Source organism: Furipterus horrens, unplaced genomic scaffold, assembly GCF_987537825.1.
Source record: "Furipterus horrens unplaced genomic scaffold, mFurHor1.1.pri manual_scaffold_11, whole genome shotgun sequence".
NCBI classification, from domain to species: Eukaryota; Metazoa; Chordata; class Mammalia; order Chiroptera; family Furipteridae; genus Furipterus; species Furipterus horrens.
This window is the reverse complement of record NW_028327181.1, coordinates 3052995-3070437: the sequence shown is the minus strand read 5'-3', so window position 1 is coordinate 3070437 and position 17443 is coordinate 3052995. Positions and strand designations below refer to the sequence as shown.

Sequence of the window (17443 nt, the reverse complement as noted above, 5' to 3'; positions counted from 1 at the left end):
AAAAGTCTAAATATTAAAATCCTTTCATCATTTCCCAGGAGACAGCCTTATTTTACGCAGCATGAGCTCCATCTCTGCCCTGCTCCAGAGCCTGCAGGAGTCGAGCCAGTGGGAGTTGGCCCTGGGGTTTGTCATCCGTGCGTTCAGCACCTGCCTTCAGTATTCTGTCTCAAGCTTCATGAGCGCCGGTCTGAGTGAGAAGGTACAGTTCCGAGAACAATACTTTCCTCGGGGGTGAATGCAGACACAGAGACGGTGCCGAGCAGAGGAATTCGGAGTCTGCATGTTCCCACCGGCTCTGTAGCAAGGACATCAATGATTGGTCAGATTTAAGAAGCACTTCTTGAGCATCTATTAAGATACAGGTGGTGTTCAAGGTCCCTGCACACATTTCGTGCCCCATCTTTACAACCCTGAAACTCTCCTTTGTAAGCGAGGGAACTCCCATGCGGGGAGGTCAGATGAGGTGCCTGAGGTGTTAGGTTGCAGGAAGCCATCTTACTCCGAGCCCATGGTCACATGAGGTCACAGCTGTCTGTCTGCTCTTCGTTTTGTGGCCCAAATTATTGTCATTATTACCTGACGGCATCATCGACAGATTCTAGAAGACAAGCTATTAACTCGCTGGCCTCAGGGAGTCACGCTCGTTTCTACTCATCTGTTGCTATTTATTAAAGGACAGTTTTAAAAATTAGCTTTATTGCAGTCTGGCTTTCAAAATTAAAATGCCCATGTTTGTGTTCACCTGGTCACCAACACCACAATCAAGATAAAGACTCGAGGGTACGTACTGATTTAACCGCCGGGACACTGCGCCCTTCCCAGCCAGCCCACCCCCAGCCCCAGCTCTCTGTCATTGTAGGTTACACGCCAGTTCTTTTTGCACCTAATGGCGGATTTTGGAAGTTCCTAAATAGTTTACAGAAGTTTTCAGAAAGGTGCACAGAGGCGGACCTAACGAGTCCTTTGTGTTTTTCTAATAGCTGTTCGGAGAGGCCTCGTTGGTTAAATCCAGGCAAGTCATTGCGGCGCTGAGGGAGAAAGCCGTGCCGTTCGTCCGGGGCAACGCCGCGACGCTGCTGCACAAAGTGAGTGCGGGCCCTCGGCCGGCTGTCCCCCGCGCCCCCACCCCCACCCCACCCCCGGCTGCCTCCCAGTCGCAGCGGCGTTCAGGGTGAGGAGGGCATGGGCTGTGAAGCTGAGACAGTCGTGCGGGAGAGAAGGGAAGGGCTTCGTGCCCCAGAGAACAAAATGGTGACGCTGCTCTCCTTAAAGTTATAATGTTGATACAGGGCGTTCAAACTAAGCCAACAAGTTGTAACTCCGTGACAGTAACTCCCGTTTTCGGAAACATGTTCTTTCACAGGCTCTATAATTAGATTAGCGACAGGCCTTTGGGGCCTGGTATCCTGTTGATTGTGAAGAACGTGCTTCCCTCGATCCTCCTTCCCGCAGGTTTTCAATTGTCGCCTGGTGGATCTCGACTTGGCCTTGGGCTACTGTACTCTCTTACCCCGCAAAGAAGTGTTTGAAAATCTCTGGAAGCTCATAGATAAAGCCTGGCAGAATTACGACAAAATTTTGGTATGACCCGGAAGCGCGCCGTCCATGCTGGGAGTAGTAAAGATTTAGGGGAAGAAATGAAGGTGGGAGGTTGGCTTTGTATCGCCAGCTCTTAAGATTCAGCAGAAGGACTGCCACGCTGACGCACGTGGTTTCTACCGGCTTCTGCCGGCCTAGGGACACGCTGGTGGACGGATGCAGGTCCTAGGCACTGCCCAGCCAGGAGAACCGCTGTCGGTTTTATTTCTTAAAATCTGTAGGCAGCCATTGCACCTCACTTCTTACGCTTACTCTAGTGTAGTGAAACCTTAGGCCTACGAGCTCGTTCTTTTTCACAGGACAAGTTTAACAGATGCAAAACCTCTCCTTGATGGGTGTGTTCCAACGCTGGCCTTTGGTTGGCGGGGGGCAGTTGCGGGCAGGGTAACGAAGGAAAGCCAGGCTAAATGTATGGCATCGTACGTACCAAAAGCCGGGCGACCTAAAGCTTGTATACGTAACGTCTGTGCACAAAGCAACATAGAACATTTCACATGGTGAGCACCAGGGAAGGTTATGGTTTTCACGGTTGGTTTTCATTTTTAAGGCGATAGCTCTGGTGGGCGCTCAGCTGGCCAGTCTCTACGAGGACACAGAGATGGAGCTGAAGTTCCGTGAGCTCAGCACTGATGCCCTGTGGGGCATTCGCCTTGGCAAACTTGGCGTGAGTATTCTTTGTAGCGCCAGCAAGTGTCATTCATTCTGATACTGCCCAGCTAGAAGATTTAAAGCAAAGGGCTCATCTTCCTTTCAGTTTTGGGGAGAGGATGGAGATATATGTGTATATTTAGGTATATTAAGTACATAGGTGTTTTCAAAGAAATAAAGGGCCTTTTGCCTCGTTTCCTTTTTTCTACATTTTTAAGGAAATCAAAAAAGGCTTGACGTTTTTATCTGCTTAGCGCTCTCATTTATAAGAATATCTCTAACATTAGTTGACCTTTATACCATTTCGGGCCTCGCCTTCAGCCTCCTGCTTTTGCGCTGCCATTATTTGGTGAAAGATAATATTAAAAATGTATGGACAGGTGTGCCAAGCTTTAAGATCTCCTATTAGAGAAAACTAAGTGGCCTTATTTATCACTTTGCAAGAACAAACAAAATCCTGTTTTACTTACGAACATGTAAAACACCTTAATTTGACTAGCAAGCAGGTGACCTCTCAGGGATGCAGCCGCCACAGAAATGGCACGTTTCGGCGTCTCATGCCTCTGCAGTCATGGGGCTGCTCGTCGCTCACAGCCAGGCTTACTGAGGAAGAGCCACAGGCCGGGGGCCCAGGGAGGTTCCGGACCCTCTGCCAAGTAGACCCGAAACCTCGGGCTGGTGGTCCAGTTGGGGAGTGTGGCGGAAACACAAGTTGGAGGAGCTACGGGGACAGACTCTTCTATAAAGAGAAGAGTGAAAAGGCCCGTCACAACGGTGCCCTTATTCTTATACAATCCAGTTCGGCGGACCTTTCTGTTTCGCTCTTTTTATTTCTAGATTTCTTTCCAGCCGGTTTTCAGGCAACATTTTCTCACCAAGAAAGACCTCATTAAAGCTCTTGTGGAGAACGTGGATGTGGACACAAGCCTCCTTCTGGAATACTGCAGGTGACTCTTTAGACTTTAGTGGCATTTTTGCCGTTAGCCTAACCCGCTGCGGGAATCGTGACCCGAGAACACAGTAGTAAGGACAGGTGGTACCTGCGGTCCACAGATCCACGAAGCGGGCTTTGCTCGCCCCCAAACTGCATGTAAATCCAGAAGCAGATTAAATTCCCTTTGGATGTCACCATTTTTATTCGCTGTTCATGTTTCTGGCACTTCCTGCCTGGTGAGCGTTACCCAGGGCACGCAGCGAAAGACAGGGCCCTGGGCCTCCCGTGGTTCTCCCCGTGGCTCTCCCCGCGGTCCGGGCTGAGGCCCCGGGGTCTGAGCCTGCACGGGAGCTTCAGAGGATTCCGTGATCGGGCAAGTTTGGGAACATTTCCCTGAGCAACTACACTTCTAAATCAGAACCATTTAGGGGCAAGGCAATCTTACATTAAAACACAGTGAAAAGTAAGATTTAGGAAGAACTTTAAAAAATTTAGCGAGAAAAATTTGAAGACTAGATGATACTTAACAAATATTCGATGGGCGCGGCATTGCGCCGGCTCTGTGTCCGGTGGCCTCCGCAGGAAGGTGGCTCCGGAATTTGGTGCAAAACACCCACTGTTCCCACGCGCACCCGCTCCCCTTCCCCCAGTAGCTGGTTTTTGTCCCGTTGGCCACCAGGAGTCACTGTGCTGTTCTCGGCTTTGCACACGTAAGCACCCCTCTTGGCTGGACAGTCCAGTCGCACCTCAAGCAGGAACCCCTTCAGCTTTAAGAGGAGCCGTGTGCGCCCTCGGGTTCTGGAGCCCCTGCTTCCAGCCAGCAAAACCGGGTGTGGGGGTTGTTTCGGGGGTCCCACTGCCAGCGGTCCCCGCACGCTGCAGGCGGCGGGCAGAGCAAGGACGCCTGAGGCTTGCAAAGGCGCTGGTGAGCTCTGGTGACAGGGTGATCTGTCTGACATGTGACTGGGCAGAGGGAGGCTTACATTTCAGCGACGGGGACACGGACCTCAGTCTTCTGCGGGACATTTCGTGTGGGGACGCAGGCGTTTGGGGGGGTGGGCTGTGACCGGTCCCTTCTCTTAGCACCTTTCAGCTGAACTGTGATGCGGCCCTTCAGCTGTTCATCGAAACCCTGCTCCACAACACGGACGCCGGCCAGGGGGACCCGGGCCCGGGCCCGGCAGAGCGGCCGCGCTCCCGGCTCCTGGCCAAGGCCCTGGACATGGTGCCGCTGCTGAGCAGCACCAGGGAGCTGGTCGTCAGCCTCAGCGGGCTCCTGCACAAGGTAGGCGGGCGGCGGGGGGCGGTCAGTCCTTCCCCGCGTGCCTCCGGCGCCTAGGAAATGCGGCGTGGAGGGGCAGATCGGAAGTGGGAGCCCCAAGTGTTTCATAAACTCTTAGGTTCCTGTAGTTTTAATAAAGCTTCATACTGCAGTTTTTCTTTCAAAAAATAGAAATTGCCTCATTTTTAGATTTTTAAAAATAGCACACGTTCTTTGAAAGGGATCAAACTAGAGAGAAAGGTATAAATCAATAAGTGAAGGCCCTGGCCCGGGAGCTCAGTGAGAGCATCGTCCCAATACGCCAAGGTTGCAGGTTCGATCCTGGGTCAGCGCACACAGAAGAATCAACGAATGATGCATGAATAAGTGGAACAACAAAAACTGATGTTTCTCTCTCTGTCTGCCTTCCTCGATTTCTCTCTCGAAAATCAACCGATAATTTTTTTTAAGTGAAAATGTTTAGGCCCACTCCCATAGGTAAACATGTCAGTAGTTTGGTGACTGTCTTACCCCGAAATTACTGTCCTGTCACTGCCTCTTTCTCACTGAGGGCACGGTTATTGCGTGTCAGTGAATGTCCAGCTACCTCATTTACGACAAGTATATATTGGTTACTCCACTGTATGCATGAAACCTGTGTTTTACCAGGCCTTTATGGATGAACACTTAAGTTGTTGGTGAATTTTGTTACTGTGAATATCTTCAGGCATTCATGTTGGCCCTCTTTTTTAATTGGGGGGGGCAGTTAGGAGATCTTCTGAGAGTTGGAATTTTTAGGTCAAGGGCTGGTTTGGTTGGGGGAATTAAGTTAGATGGACGGGGAGATAAGATGATAAGACTACAAGAAATACTTCTGTTTTATATTTTGCCTGTAATTTGGCCAAAAATCATATATAGCTTGCTCAAAATTTCTGCTTTGTTCATTGTTCTTATTCATGTGACTTTGGTTGGCATTTAAAGAATGAAAAAAAGCTGATGATGTGTGCGCAGAAGTGCAGAACAAAGAGAGTACTTCCTTCCTTTATTTATAAACATACAGATGCCACCCAAGTAGTTCTTCATCTTCGTCTGTGGTGAGAGCTAGAATGGGGTCCTTTCAGAAATTTGCTTCGAGGGCCACACTCTTAGTTATATCAATCTATGAACAGGGCAATTCCTCCTCTTCTCGTTTTTTGGTCATAAATGGAAGAAATAGAATTTTAATTTTAAAATCCTACAAAATTATGAGGTTTTAATATGTTTAGTTTTTTTAGGGTTTAAAAAAAAAGGCTTTTGAGACATTTTAAAGCATGTATTTCATCCTAATAGAACTAATTTTAGAAATGAAAAATGCTTGTTTTTCAAAGAATAATTAACTTAACAATGTAGTGCACTCAGATTTTTATATTTGTAATCTTTCTACTGATGAGCATAACTGAATAAAACCATCTACAAGCTGGCAACATCTTTTAAAGTTTTGATGTTTGTTTGTTTGTTTTTATACAGTTGAATCCCTATGACTATGAAATGGTCGAAATTGTCTTGAAAGTTATCGAAAGAGCTGATGAAAAAATAACCAACATTAATATAAGTCAGGTACAACAAATATATTTTAAAATTTTGTTTTGTTTTTATTTGGATCTTTAAAAATTTTAATTACCAGTGTCTTTCCAGACTGTCCTTTGAGCTCCCTTTAAACTCCATGTTTTATTTCAGTTCCTTTTCTTTAAAAGGGATACAGAAGGCAAAAGATTTTTTTGTGGTCTCCACATGTTATCATTTATCTTAATCCAGTTTTTGCCCTATTGAGGTGATTTAAATCAAAGTGTACGAAGTCATTAACTGACTAGTTTGGAAAAATTAAGTCCAAATTATTTGTCATCCAGGGGGATACATATATAATACACACACACACACACGCACACACATGCACACACACATGTGGTACCCAGATTTGGTTCTCCTTTCTCTGTTAGCAGGTAGGCCCAGGAGTCCATCCTGTTCAGTACTTTCAGTAACGTCTTAGTTTCTTCTGAATTTTGGTCATAGTAGCTTTTATGTCGTTTTAAATTGGATTTTAAAAATTAAAATGGGTTAATTCAAAAGGTTATTTATACAAGCCTGAAAAAAATATAAGATATATAAACCAAAGTGAAGGATATAGAGGATTAGTTGTAGATCTACCGCTTCCGTCCTTACAATTGAATCTCGGGCAAAGGGGTCCCAATACACGGTGATGGGAGATGGCGTGGCCTTGAGTGGTGTGCTCAGGTGCAGCATACAAGTCATGTGTCATAGAGGTGCGCACCTGAAACTTGTGTAATCTTATTAACCAATGTCCCCCCAGTAGATTTAATTAAAGAAAATTAAAAATGACAAAACCAAGTACTTTGGAGCTACCCCTCAAACTATTTGGAAAGAGCCTAGGGAACTGCCAGACTCGTGTACAGAACACCCCTCCAGCAGCAGGGCTCTGTTTCACCCAGTTCAATTGCTTAAGTGACCATATCGATTCTGGTTTAGAACTGCAGTTTTCGGTCTTTTCCGTGCCTTGGTGCACAGAAACGAACTACTGAAATTCTGCCGAACGCCAGAAGTAGTATTACATTTTTTTGCCCGTCTGACAACAGAAATAGGTATGATTTTGATTCATTCACACTGGACAGCTATTGTTCTGGCTGTTGTCATTTTTTTTTTTTTTTTTTTTTTTTTACAATTTAAGGGAAAAAAGGTATTAAAGTTTTAAAAATTCTTGCACAGCCCTGGCTGGTGTGGCTCAGTGGATTGAGCGCCGGCCTGTGAACTGAAAGGTCACTGGTTCGATTCCCAGTCAGGGCACGTGTGTGGGTTGTGGTCCAGGTTCCCAGTTGGGGGCGTGCGAGAGGCAACCAGTAGATGTTTCTCTCCCTCTCTTCCTCCCTCCCCATCTCTCTAAAAATAAATAAATAAAATGTTTTTTTAAAAAAATTACTGTTAACCCGGTTGGAAATTGTTGGTTTAGAAGAATAGCATTAAAGGTACAACTACAAAAGGGTTCAGTCATCTTCATGCGAACAGTAGTGCCTCAGAGATGGAAACCTGTGATGGTATAGAATTGATTAATGATTTTAAAAACACTTAGGATTAATTTAATTTCAAAGGAAAATTTTTTTTATTTTACTACAGGCATTGAGTCTGCTACAACATTTGAAGTCATATAGAAGAATTTCTCCTCCCGTGGACCTGGAATATCAGTATATGTTGGAGCATGTAATAACTTTGCCATCAGCCGCCCAAACGAGACTGCCTTTTCACCTAATATTTTTTGGCACAGCACAGAACTTCTGGAAAATTCTCTGTACGTTCTTTACCTTCTTACGAATTTTACTGAATAACCAAAATTTTCTTCTTACGCAAGTCATACCGTCCTTGTTTCCGTTCCAGCTATGGAGCTCAGCGAAGAATCCTTCCCGACACTGCTTTTGATTTCTAAATTGATGAAGGTGAGAGGTGATAACTTTATCAGATGGTCCTTTGCCCTTTAGTTAATTCCGGTCCTGCGCAGAGGACTCCGCTGCTTTCACGCGAAGCCCGCAAAGACGAGCATGTCCGTGAGCCCTGACTTTCCTCTTCCCCCCGTTGCAGTTCTCGTTGGACACTCTGTACGTGTCTACGGCCAAACATGTCTTTGAAAAGCAACTGAAGCCAAAGCTAATGAAGTTAACCCAGGCGAAGTCCTCGACGCTGATTACCAAGGAAATAGCTAAGGTCACGCAGACCATCGAGTCCTACTTACTGTCCATCGTGAACCCTGAGTGGGCCGTGGCCATCGGCATCAGCCTCGCCCAGGACGTCCCGGAAGGTAGGCGCTTCCTTCCGCTGCGCAGCCACGGAGCTGGCGGGTCTGCTTCTGTAGCTTCACGGAGAAGCCGTGCGATAGTTCCAGAAGGTGTGTGCCTTCTCCCCTCACTCGTTTGGCTGCTCAATATTTAAATGGCCCCAGTCAAGAAAGCAAGACTCGCCGCTGGCTTGCCCGGGGTGTGGGGGTTCGGCCCCACCTTGCCGGCAGGAATACAAACTGGTGCTGACTTCCCGATGCCTGTCCTGCTTCCAGTCACGAACCCTTAGCTGTTCTCCTGGAATCCAGCAGGTGCACTAACACAGGCCCTCGTTGCCGTGGCTTTTGTTGTAACAAAAGTTGAAAACTATTTTTTTTTAAATGTTCCTTGGTCAGGAGCTGGTTTAAAAAATAGAGCATATTCACAGAATGGGACACTATGTAGTTGATTTGGGGAGCTGTCCCAAGACATATATTAAGTGAGAACTGTAAGTGTGTGATCTTATCCCTTTTGGGTTAAAATGTGTGCGTGCGCCCAGAAAACTCCCGGAGGAGTGTAAGATTCTAGGGAGTAGGAACAGAAGCTAAAGAAGACGCCGCCTCTGGATTTACTTTCTAGTGTGTATTTTTCTGTCCTGTTTCAATTGTTCTTTACTATGAGTGTGCATTTTTATAATTAAAAAAATAAAACAGCTTGCTAACTTGACTGAAATACATTGTCTTGAAAGGACTAAGATTTGCTCCTAAATCGCTTCCTTCTCTTTTTAGGCTCCTTCAAGATGTCCAGTCTGAAATTCTGCCTGTATTTAGCTGAGAGATGGCTACAGAATATCCCACCCAAGGTGTGTTCTGACTGTAGGCGGGAAGGCTCCCTTTTCTTGTCCATTTAAATGGTGCTCACCTAGCGTCCCTTCTCCCCCGGCCCTGGTGACGGCCTTTTTCAGGGTGTCCAAGGGCCGGGTGCCTGGAGGGGAGAGAGGTGACGAGGCCTCTGTACAGGACACTTAATGATGTCGCTAAGGCAGGACCCTCCCTTGAATAATAAAACTGGACCTTCGTGCCTCACTTGAGAATTTGAAAGCAAACATTTCTTTTTGCCTGGGATGTTCGAAAGGATGAAACGCGTGAAAAAGCCGAGGCTTTGCTGAAGAAGCTCCATGTGCAGTACCGGCGGTCAGGCACGGAGGCCGTGCTCATCGCCCACAAGCTGAACACGGCCGAGTATCTAAGGGGGATCGGAAAGCCGGCCCACCTCATCATCAGCCTGTATGGGCATCCGAGCATCAGCGAGCGGATCCAGAATCCGGCGGGCAGAGACTACCCTGGTGAGCACAGACCCTTTCCACCTTCTTGTCCACGGAGAACTGCCATTTTGGTTTCCAATTATCTTGCATTGAGAAGGTGGATTTTTCTTTTTTTAATTCTTCATGTTGACTGCCTTAGATATTCATGCAGCGGCTAAAGAAATAGCCGAAGTCAACGAAATTAACTTGGAGAAAGTTTGGGACATGTTGTTGGAAAAATGGCTGTGCCCGTCCACAAAACCTGGCGAAGTGAGTCTGTTCTCAGGAGGGTCTCTCCTGTCTGCTGTCCCACACCGACCTAAGCTTCTAACGAGGCGCGCGGACTCTTCAAAGGAGGCACTTGGGTTCAGTCTGGTACCTTCCCTTACCTGAGCCGTTTTAATGAAGTTCTTTACGTTTTCTTTTTGCCTAAATGTTACTTGGCGGCGATTTCACCTTCTCATTGGTGGCCCCAGATGGATACGTATATAAAAGAAATGGCCACCTCTTGCCCTCAGATTCCTGGATTTACTTTTTATTTTGAAGTAATTTTAAACATACAGAAAAGTGGGGATGGTATAAAAGAATTTCCGTCCGCGCTTCACCCAGCTCTCTCGGTGTTTAACACTTCACTGTATTTGCCTCATTGCTCTCCCTATGATATGCATGTGGGTGTATCTATTCATAATAGTTTTCCAAGTCGTCTGAGAGTAAATTGCATACGCCATGCCCCTTTGCTCCTTGATATTTACGAGTATATTTCCTAAGAACAAGGCTCTTCTCTTACTTAACCACAGTATGATCATCAAAATCAGATAATTTAATGTTGACAGAATATTGAATGACTGTTAGTAAACCCATTTTCTAAGCAAAATTCTTACAGTAATGAATTGTACTGCAATTTCTTGTATGTAAACATAAGTTTTTATGTCGAATTTTTCATCTAATAGATTTTTTTTTAACTTTAGTTCAATTTTTTTTGAGTTTTGACTTTTTTTTTTCATTTTTTCAAAGAACCCATCAGAAATATTTGAACTTCAAGAAGATGAAGCGCTCCGGAGGTACCGTCTTTACGTACACTTGTCTAGGTCCCATCGCCCAGTAGCAATCTTACAATAAATTTGTCAGAGGTTGGTTCTGAAAATACTTTCCTGGTAGAACTTGGATCAGAGTCTGAGAAGAATCAACTCACTGGCACGTGGCTGTGAGTAGGGATACGTGTCTCCAGTGGCATAAATAAGCAGCAGCCAGGACTCGGGATTCCTGAACCCCCATGAGCTCCTGCTAACGGGAGGGCGCCTGGAACACCCTTCGTAGGGAAGGTGCCCCAAGCGAAGGGAAGCTCATTAGCTGCGACCTTGGCCCCCACCCCTCTGTTCTCTCGCTCTGGTGAGCTGGGCTGGCTCAGACACGGGCCACCGGGATTTCTTTTCCCTTCCAGCCTCAGACTGAGGCCCAAAAAGGCCCTTTGATTTCATCTGTGCCAGATCTGATTGGCTGGGGCTGGGTCTCGTGAGAAGACGGTATCCGGGCCCAAATCAAAGGCAGTGCAGTAATCCACTCCAGGTGCCCGGCCTGGGCACAGGCGAGGGAGCGACGAGCCTCCTGCCGGCTTCCTCCCATTCCTGGTCTCGGCCAGAAGTGGGGCAAGCCGCTCATGAAGCCCTGCGTCGCCCTGGAGATCTAAGAGGGTATGGGAAGGCTTTGCCCGGTTTGGACTGAGCTGGCCTGCCACGCCCTCCGTGACCTTCTTTCCTCTGGGCTTCCCCTTGTCCCTGCATAGTCTTTCTAAGGAGGGGGGCACCTTCCCTGAGCAGGAGGTCGCTCCTGGAGTGTCTTTCCCTGAATCGGCCACATGGGAAGTCTTAGAGGGAAACAATTCAGAGAGAGAGAGACAAGGAGAGAGAAAATCCCAGAAAGGCAATCCCAGAAGGGACTTCTCCTTCATGCCAGTTTCGTAACTTCCAGCCTTTCCCCACTGCAAGCTGCACCCCGGCCCCCCCGCGCCCTGCTCCATCCCGCCCTTCCAAGCTGGGGGGCGCCCTGGGAACAGGAGCGGAGCAGTCCGTGCCTGGCCTCCAGCGCGCTGGGCAGCCGTGGTTCGTGTTAACTTCTTACTTAGAAGTTAAGTTACCCAAGGCGGACTAACCCCTTACAGAGGCGAGGCCTGCATTTATTTACTTATTATCCTCTTCAGATAAAGGGGAAAGCAAAACTGCCCTTGACCTGTAACCCCTCAGGTCTCTGTTTGGGACATCTGCCGCCTTTCTCTGTGGACAGTAAAACAGGTCTTTTGTATTAATAAAATCTATCACTAAATTATAATCGAATTAAACATTTTTTTCAGAGTCCTGTATCTCCTCCTGTCTCGTCCGATGGATTACAGTTCAAGAATGCTGTTCATATTCGCCACGTCGGCTACCACTGTAAGTCCTGGGAGCTCAGCCCAAACTCAGGTCTGCCTCTCAGCCTGATGCTTTCTCTGCACGGCGCTGACGCTCGGTATCGTGGGCGGGTGGCTGAGGTGATGCCCACTCACGCACCCAGTGCCGTGGGCCCCACCGCGGCAGGGAGGGCGGGCCCCACTCAGCCCTGGCTTCTGGGACCGACTGAGCGGCGCGCCCGGTGGCAGTTCCCACGTGCTACCTGCGCTTGTGGTGACTGACGCTCCGGTCAGTCGGCATTCCTGACAGCGTGGGGCCTAACCGACTGGCCGGGCTGCGCCGTCTCCACCCCGGATGCAAGGCCCCGTGTGACCTGGCTCCCCGCTCCGGTCACGCCCCCGAACTGGAGCCGGACTGAAGGACCCCATTTCCTTTCCCCCAGAGGCAGTGCAGCCTCTTTGCTTTGCTTCTTCTGCGTCTAGAAATGCTCTGAGTAGGTAGGGACCCAGGGAGAGGAAGCGTGGAGGTGGGGGAAGAGTGTAGGTGGGAGGAAGAAAGGGGGGGAGGGTCTGAGATGCTGATGCATATTAGTCGTTCTTTCTTTTTTTTTTTTTTTAACAATTTTATTTATTTATTTGTAGAGAGAGGGGAAAGAAAGAGAGGGAGAGAAACATCACTGTGTGGTTGCCTCTCACACGCCCCCAACTGGGGACCCGACGTGCAACCGAGTCATGTGCCCCAACTGGGAATCAAACCAGTGACACTTGGCTCGCAGGCCGACCGGTCATTATTTCTATTAAAAATGGCGTCCCGGGAAATGGGCAAGTTCAGCTTGTGACCAAAGTGCTTTTCCCTGAAAACCAGTCACACTGCGGTAGCTTTATGCACGCTCCCCGTTTTCTCACGCGGAACATTCAAGAGTACATCTTAGTTACTATTAATATGTGTTCAAATGTGAGCTCGTGTTAATATATTCAAGAGCCGAGATGTCATCACATTCATTTTTCCGGCTTCAGCAACCTCACGTGGGCGTGGCGGTTTGTGTTCGGGGCTGCGGGTGTGGGGCTCTGCCGCGGCAGCTGGGGTTCCGGCCTCGGGTCGAACCGTGGCGTTGTTAAGAGGACAGTTGAGACCGGCCCCCCCTGGAGGGGTGTGGGGAGCACTCCTCCGGGTACCGCGGGTCACGCTTTGCAAGCCACTGCCTCCCTCGGAGCAGCGACTGACTTTAATTTTGTTTTTTAAATGATGTTGCTTGTGTCCCGAGTCGTCACCAAGTTCGGCGTGCGAGTGTGCCACTCCCGAACCTTCTGTGGTTTTACAGACGTTAAACATGCACCAGCTCACGTTTGCGCACAGAACGCGGGCCCTCCAGTGTCTCCTCTATTTGGCCGACAAGGAAACCGTAGAATCTCTCTTCAAAAAGCCCATCGAAGAAGTGAAGTAAGTGCAGCGGTTTAACTTGTGTTCAGACACAGGAGACGGCCAGCGCTTGGAAGTGAGGCTTGGAAGGCCCCTGCCGGCAGGAGCGCGTTCGGGGGGCGGTGGGAGTGGAGCCCCGAGTGCCCTTCCCGCGTCAGAGCCCCCGTTTGCCTCGTCCCTCTGAGATGCTGCGGAACTGAGTGTCTTCCTCATCTTCCTACTATTACAATCAGTGAATATGTTTAGAAGCCTAAAATAGGCATTTAAAAACCAACAGGCCTAATTTATGTGTATGGTGGCTTTTATTTTCCGTGCGGGCGTGGCCTAGGAGAATGTTTTCCATAAATGCCTCTGTTTTGCAGATCTTACTTGAAATGTATAACTTTCCTGGCATCATTTGAGACGTTGAATATCCCCATCACATACGAGTTATTTTGCAATAGCCCTAAAGACGGCATGATTAAGGGGCTGTGGAAGAACCACAGCCACGAGCCCATGGTACGTATGCCGGGCCCCGGCTCCCGCAGCGGAGCGCCTGCCGCCGCTCAGGGTTCCAAAGAAAGACCCCGAGGAACTCTCTGTTCCTGAGCAAGCCTTCCGCTGCGAGACCTCGTCCTCTCTGCTGTCCTGGCGGGGGACAAGGCGACTGGGAAGTCCCCTTACCTCTCTTCCCTGAGGCCTGAGGCCACCCCTCTCAAGAAGAGAGAACGTGTTTGTGGTCCTTCCCGAGGCCTGTCTGTCCTCATCTGGACAAGAGGAGAGATGACCCTGTGTAGGGAGGCGTAGTTTCACGTCCCCGTAGGTGTTTATGGGACTTCAGTCTCCGAGGCACTTGGAGCCCAAGGCGGAGTGGCTGTGGGCCCGAGAGGCAAACCGTCCTTAGGCAAAAAAAAGAAAGAAGGGAAAGTCTGAGATGCTGTTTGTGAATTTATGAAATTTAAAAGGATAATCTCCATCTCTTTTTTTCCTTCCATCAGAGAGATGGGGCCCTCATTGAATTTAGGCAAAAAACACAACCAGATTATAAGCATATTTTATAATCAGCTGCCCCACCTGTTCTAAAGGCGGTTTGGTTTTCTGGGGTCTTAAAGCAGCGACGGTTTGCTTTTCTGCTGCAGGCAGTGAGGTTGGTGGCCGAGCTTTGTTTGGAATACAAAATCTACGACCTGCAGCTGTGGAACGGGCTCCTGCAGAAGCTTCTGGGCTTCCAAATGGTGAGGCGCGGCCCTGGACTGCATGTGCGTGTGTGTGTGTGTGTGTGTGCGTGCGTGGGTGTCTCCTGCCCGTAGGAGCTTCCTCCTTAGCCTGCAGTGTATGTTACAGCGTCGGCCCGGCGTCCCCTCAGCGTTTGGCACTGACGCCTGTCATTGGACAGATGCGGGCTGAACGCATTTGCTCTCACTGGGGTCAGGCCAGACTTGGAGAACCTGGGGTTAGGCCAGAGCCATTGCAAAGTCAAAAATGACATAACTGTCCCAGGAAGCAAATGGAAATTTCCTGGCCTCCTTCGGTATTTGTGAATTTGTAAGGGAGCTGCTCCGGCGGTTCTCGGGGGCCATAAATTAGACTGACAGCCCTTTGGAAAGAATTTGGTATTTCGTGCGGACGGTTTCTGTTCTGGTGATCTTCGGAATGTTTCTCTTATTTTTCTCCACAGATTCCCTATCTAAGGAAAGTGTTAACAGCCATTTCCAGTATCCATTCTTTATGGCAGGTATGCAGTTTCGTTTTTAAGTAAGTTTCATAGACTTTAATCTTTATACATGCCGGCCTGCTGACCGCCCGGCACGCTGGTTGGTCGCCGGCTCCTCAGTGAGCAGCAGCGCCGATGCGAGAGGCCGGGGGCCCGTGAACGTGGCGGATCTCCGCCTACATGGCGCCTCGCCAGGCCCCGCGCGTCCTGGCCTTGCTCACGCGCTGAAGCCCTGACCCCTCTTCCGTCCTTCGCAGCGCAGCCTCACTGAATGACACACTCAGCAGCCCCTCCTGGGCCTTGAGGATCTTTTAAGCCAAAGACCGTGTCTTGTTCCTCCTTTCTAAATTTCATAACCTGCACACCGATGTAATCATTATTATATAGAAATATATAACTTAATGGTGTCTTGGAGATGGCTCTGTATCAACACATACATCTATCTCATTTTTTACAAATTCAGGAATAATTCACATGTAAAACTCGCCCTTGTAAAATGTACAGTTATGTGGTTTTTAGGGTATTCACAAAGCTTTGCGACCATCACCACTGTCTAAGTCTAGAGCATCCTCCGCACCCCAAAAAGAAACTCCGTATCCGTTAGCACTCACTCCCATTCCTCCCCCGCGCCAGCCCCTGGCAGCCACCAATCGACTTCCTGCCCCTGTGGATTTCTCCAACAGCAGGTGGCCTTCACCTCTGGTCTCTCTCCCTCACCGTGATGTTTTCAAGGTCCATCCCTGTCACGCAATGTGTTAGTACTCCCTTCCGTTCCGTCGCTGAATCACGCCCCGTGGCGTGGCGGTCCCACCGTTTGTCCGTTCATCAGCTGACGGGCATTTGAATTATCTCCATATTTGGTTACTCTGAGTAATGCTGCTGGGAGCACTTGTGTACAGGCTTTTATGGGAACGTGTGTTTCTGTTTGTTTACCTAGGAGTGGAATCGTAGGGTCTTACAGTAACTGTTTGACCTTTCGAGGTAGCTCTTTATTTTTAACTCTTAATTGTTCCCCGTGGTGTGGAGGGAAGGGTCCCGTAACCTAGGTGACCGTTCCCCTGCTGGCGGGAGGGGTGTGCTCTCTGTGCTCCCTGGAAACACTTCCCCTGCCTGCCTGCCCCGCTCCTGCGGCCCTAGCACCGCACCTGACCCGTAACAGGCCTCGCGTATGTTTTGTTTTCCGAGCTGGGCGCTGACGCTCCTTCCCACGTAAAACAGTAGTGAGCCGGCCGGGGATTATATAGAACAGTGCCCTGCGGGACACAGTTGCGGAGAAACCTGCCCTCGAATCTCATCACCTTGAGCACAGAGGTGCCCGTTTGTGACTTTGGTGGTCGCGTCCAGCACAGAAGCTGGAAGCGTGTGGTCGGGGGCGTGCCGGGCGTGACGTCTGCGGTCCACGTGTCTCCGCAGGTGCCCTACTTCAGCAAAGCCTGGCAGCGCGTGGTTCAGATGCCGCTACTGGCAGGTATCGTCCTCCCCGCGACAGGGACAGAGCCTTTCCCGGTGTGTGTGTGTGTGTGTGTGTGTGTGTGTGTGTACACATTTTTGGTGTTTTTCATTTCAGCCTCTTGTCCTTTAAGCCCAAGCCAGTTGTCAGATTGTTGTGAGAGTCTCATTGCTATTCTAGAGTAAGTAAAATATTTATTTTTCTACCCCCCCAAAAAAACCAATTTATTGCTTCTAAAATTCTTTTTTAATAACATGAATAATTCCTTTTTCTTGGGAAGGTAAGGATACCACTCAAAATGAAATGCCTCTTATTTTTCTCCTCCCTTCTGTGTGTGGTACGATTTGTACACTGATAGCCAGTTGGTCCCCAAATGTGACGCAAGTGTAGCGTACCCCCTGAGACCGCCCTGAATGGGACAGTACCGTCACGCAGACTCTGAGTCTCCTGAGAACTCGTCTCGAGGCCTGCGGAGGCTCTCGGGCGTGAGCGCAGCAGCACCGGGGCCTGTGCACCTGCAGGTCGATCCTCTCGTTCCAGGAAGAGCCCCGTGAATGATGAGCCCCTCGTTACTAAACCCGTGCCAGGCCCCAGCCCGTTAACGCTCGAACCCGCTGAGAGCTCAGGCAGGCCACAGCCCTGGGGAGCTAGAGACGAGGGCCTCTGACATGTCACTGGTGACTAATTAATGCGCCCTCTGGAAGATGTCCCGTTTCAGGTGACCTCGACACGGTTGGCGTGGCCCGGCAGTACGTCCAGCTAGAGCTTCCCGCTTTTGCCTTAGCCTGCCTCCTGCTCATGCCCCACTCGGAGAAAAGACACCAGCAAATTAAGGTATCGTGGGAGTTCTTCCCCTGGGGCTGCCAAAGAAAGGGAGGGCCCCCTGCACATCCCTGCGAAAGGTCGCGTCCCCTTTCCCGCACAGCCGTGAAGCGTGGTGCACCAGTGCGGG

At 49.2% G+C, this 17443-nt stretch overlaps 1 protein-coding gene across 1 annotated transcript in view; it reads left to right on the top strand.

Annotated features, from left to right (window-relative positions):
• The window catches only part of KNTC1 (kinetochore associated 1), a 51474-nt gene that overhangs the window by 30569 nt on the left and 3462 nt on the right, over positions 1 to 17443 (top strand). The window contains exons 39-60 of the mRNA XM_090290782.1: positions 39 to 202; positions 984 to 1088; positions 1456 to 1584; positions 2150 to 2266; positions 3088 to 3197; positions 4268 to 4469; positions 5952 to 6041; positions 7611 to 7782; positions 7869 to 7927; positions 8070 to 8286; positions 9031 to 9104; positions 9377 to 9587; positions 9706 to 9815; positions 10560 to 10606; positions 11893 to 11971; positions 13251 to 13369; positions 13711 to 13846; positions 14467 to 14562; positions 15006 to 15062; positions 16455 to 16509; positions 16609 to 16672; positions 17196 to 17325. Of these exons, the coding sequence (XP_090146908.1) occupies positions 39 to 202; positions 984 to 1088; positions 1456 to 1584; positions 2150 to 2266; positions 3088 to 3197; positions 4268 to 4469; positions 5952 to 6041; positions 7611 to 7782; positions 7869 to 7927; positions 8070 to 8286; positions 9031 to 9104; positions 9377 to 9587; positions 9706 to 9815; positions 10560 to 10606; positions 11893 to 11971; positions 13251 to 13369; positions 13711 to 13846; positions 14467 to 14562; positions 15006 to 15062; positions 16455 to 16509; positions 16609 to 16672; positions 17196 to 17325 (2543 nt within the window). The remainder of the gene's footprint in view (positions 1 to 38; positions 203 to 983; positions 1089 to 1455; positions 1585 to 2149; positions 2267 to 3087; positions 3198 to 4267; positions 4470 to 5951; positions 6042 to 7610; positions 7783 to 7868; positions 7928 to 8069; positions 8287 to 9030; positions 9105 to 9376; positions 9588 to 9705; positions 9816 to 10559; positions 10607 to 11892; positions 11972 to 13250; positions 13370 to 13710; positions 13847 to 14466; positions 14563 to 15005; positions 15063 to 16454; positions 16510 to 16608; positions 16673 to 17195; positions 17326 to 17443) is intronic.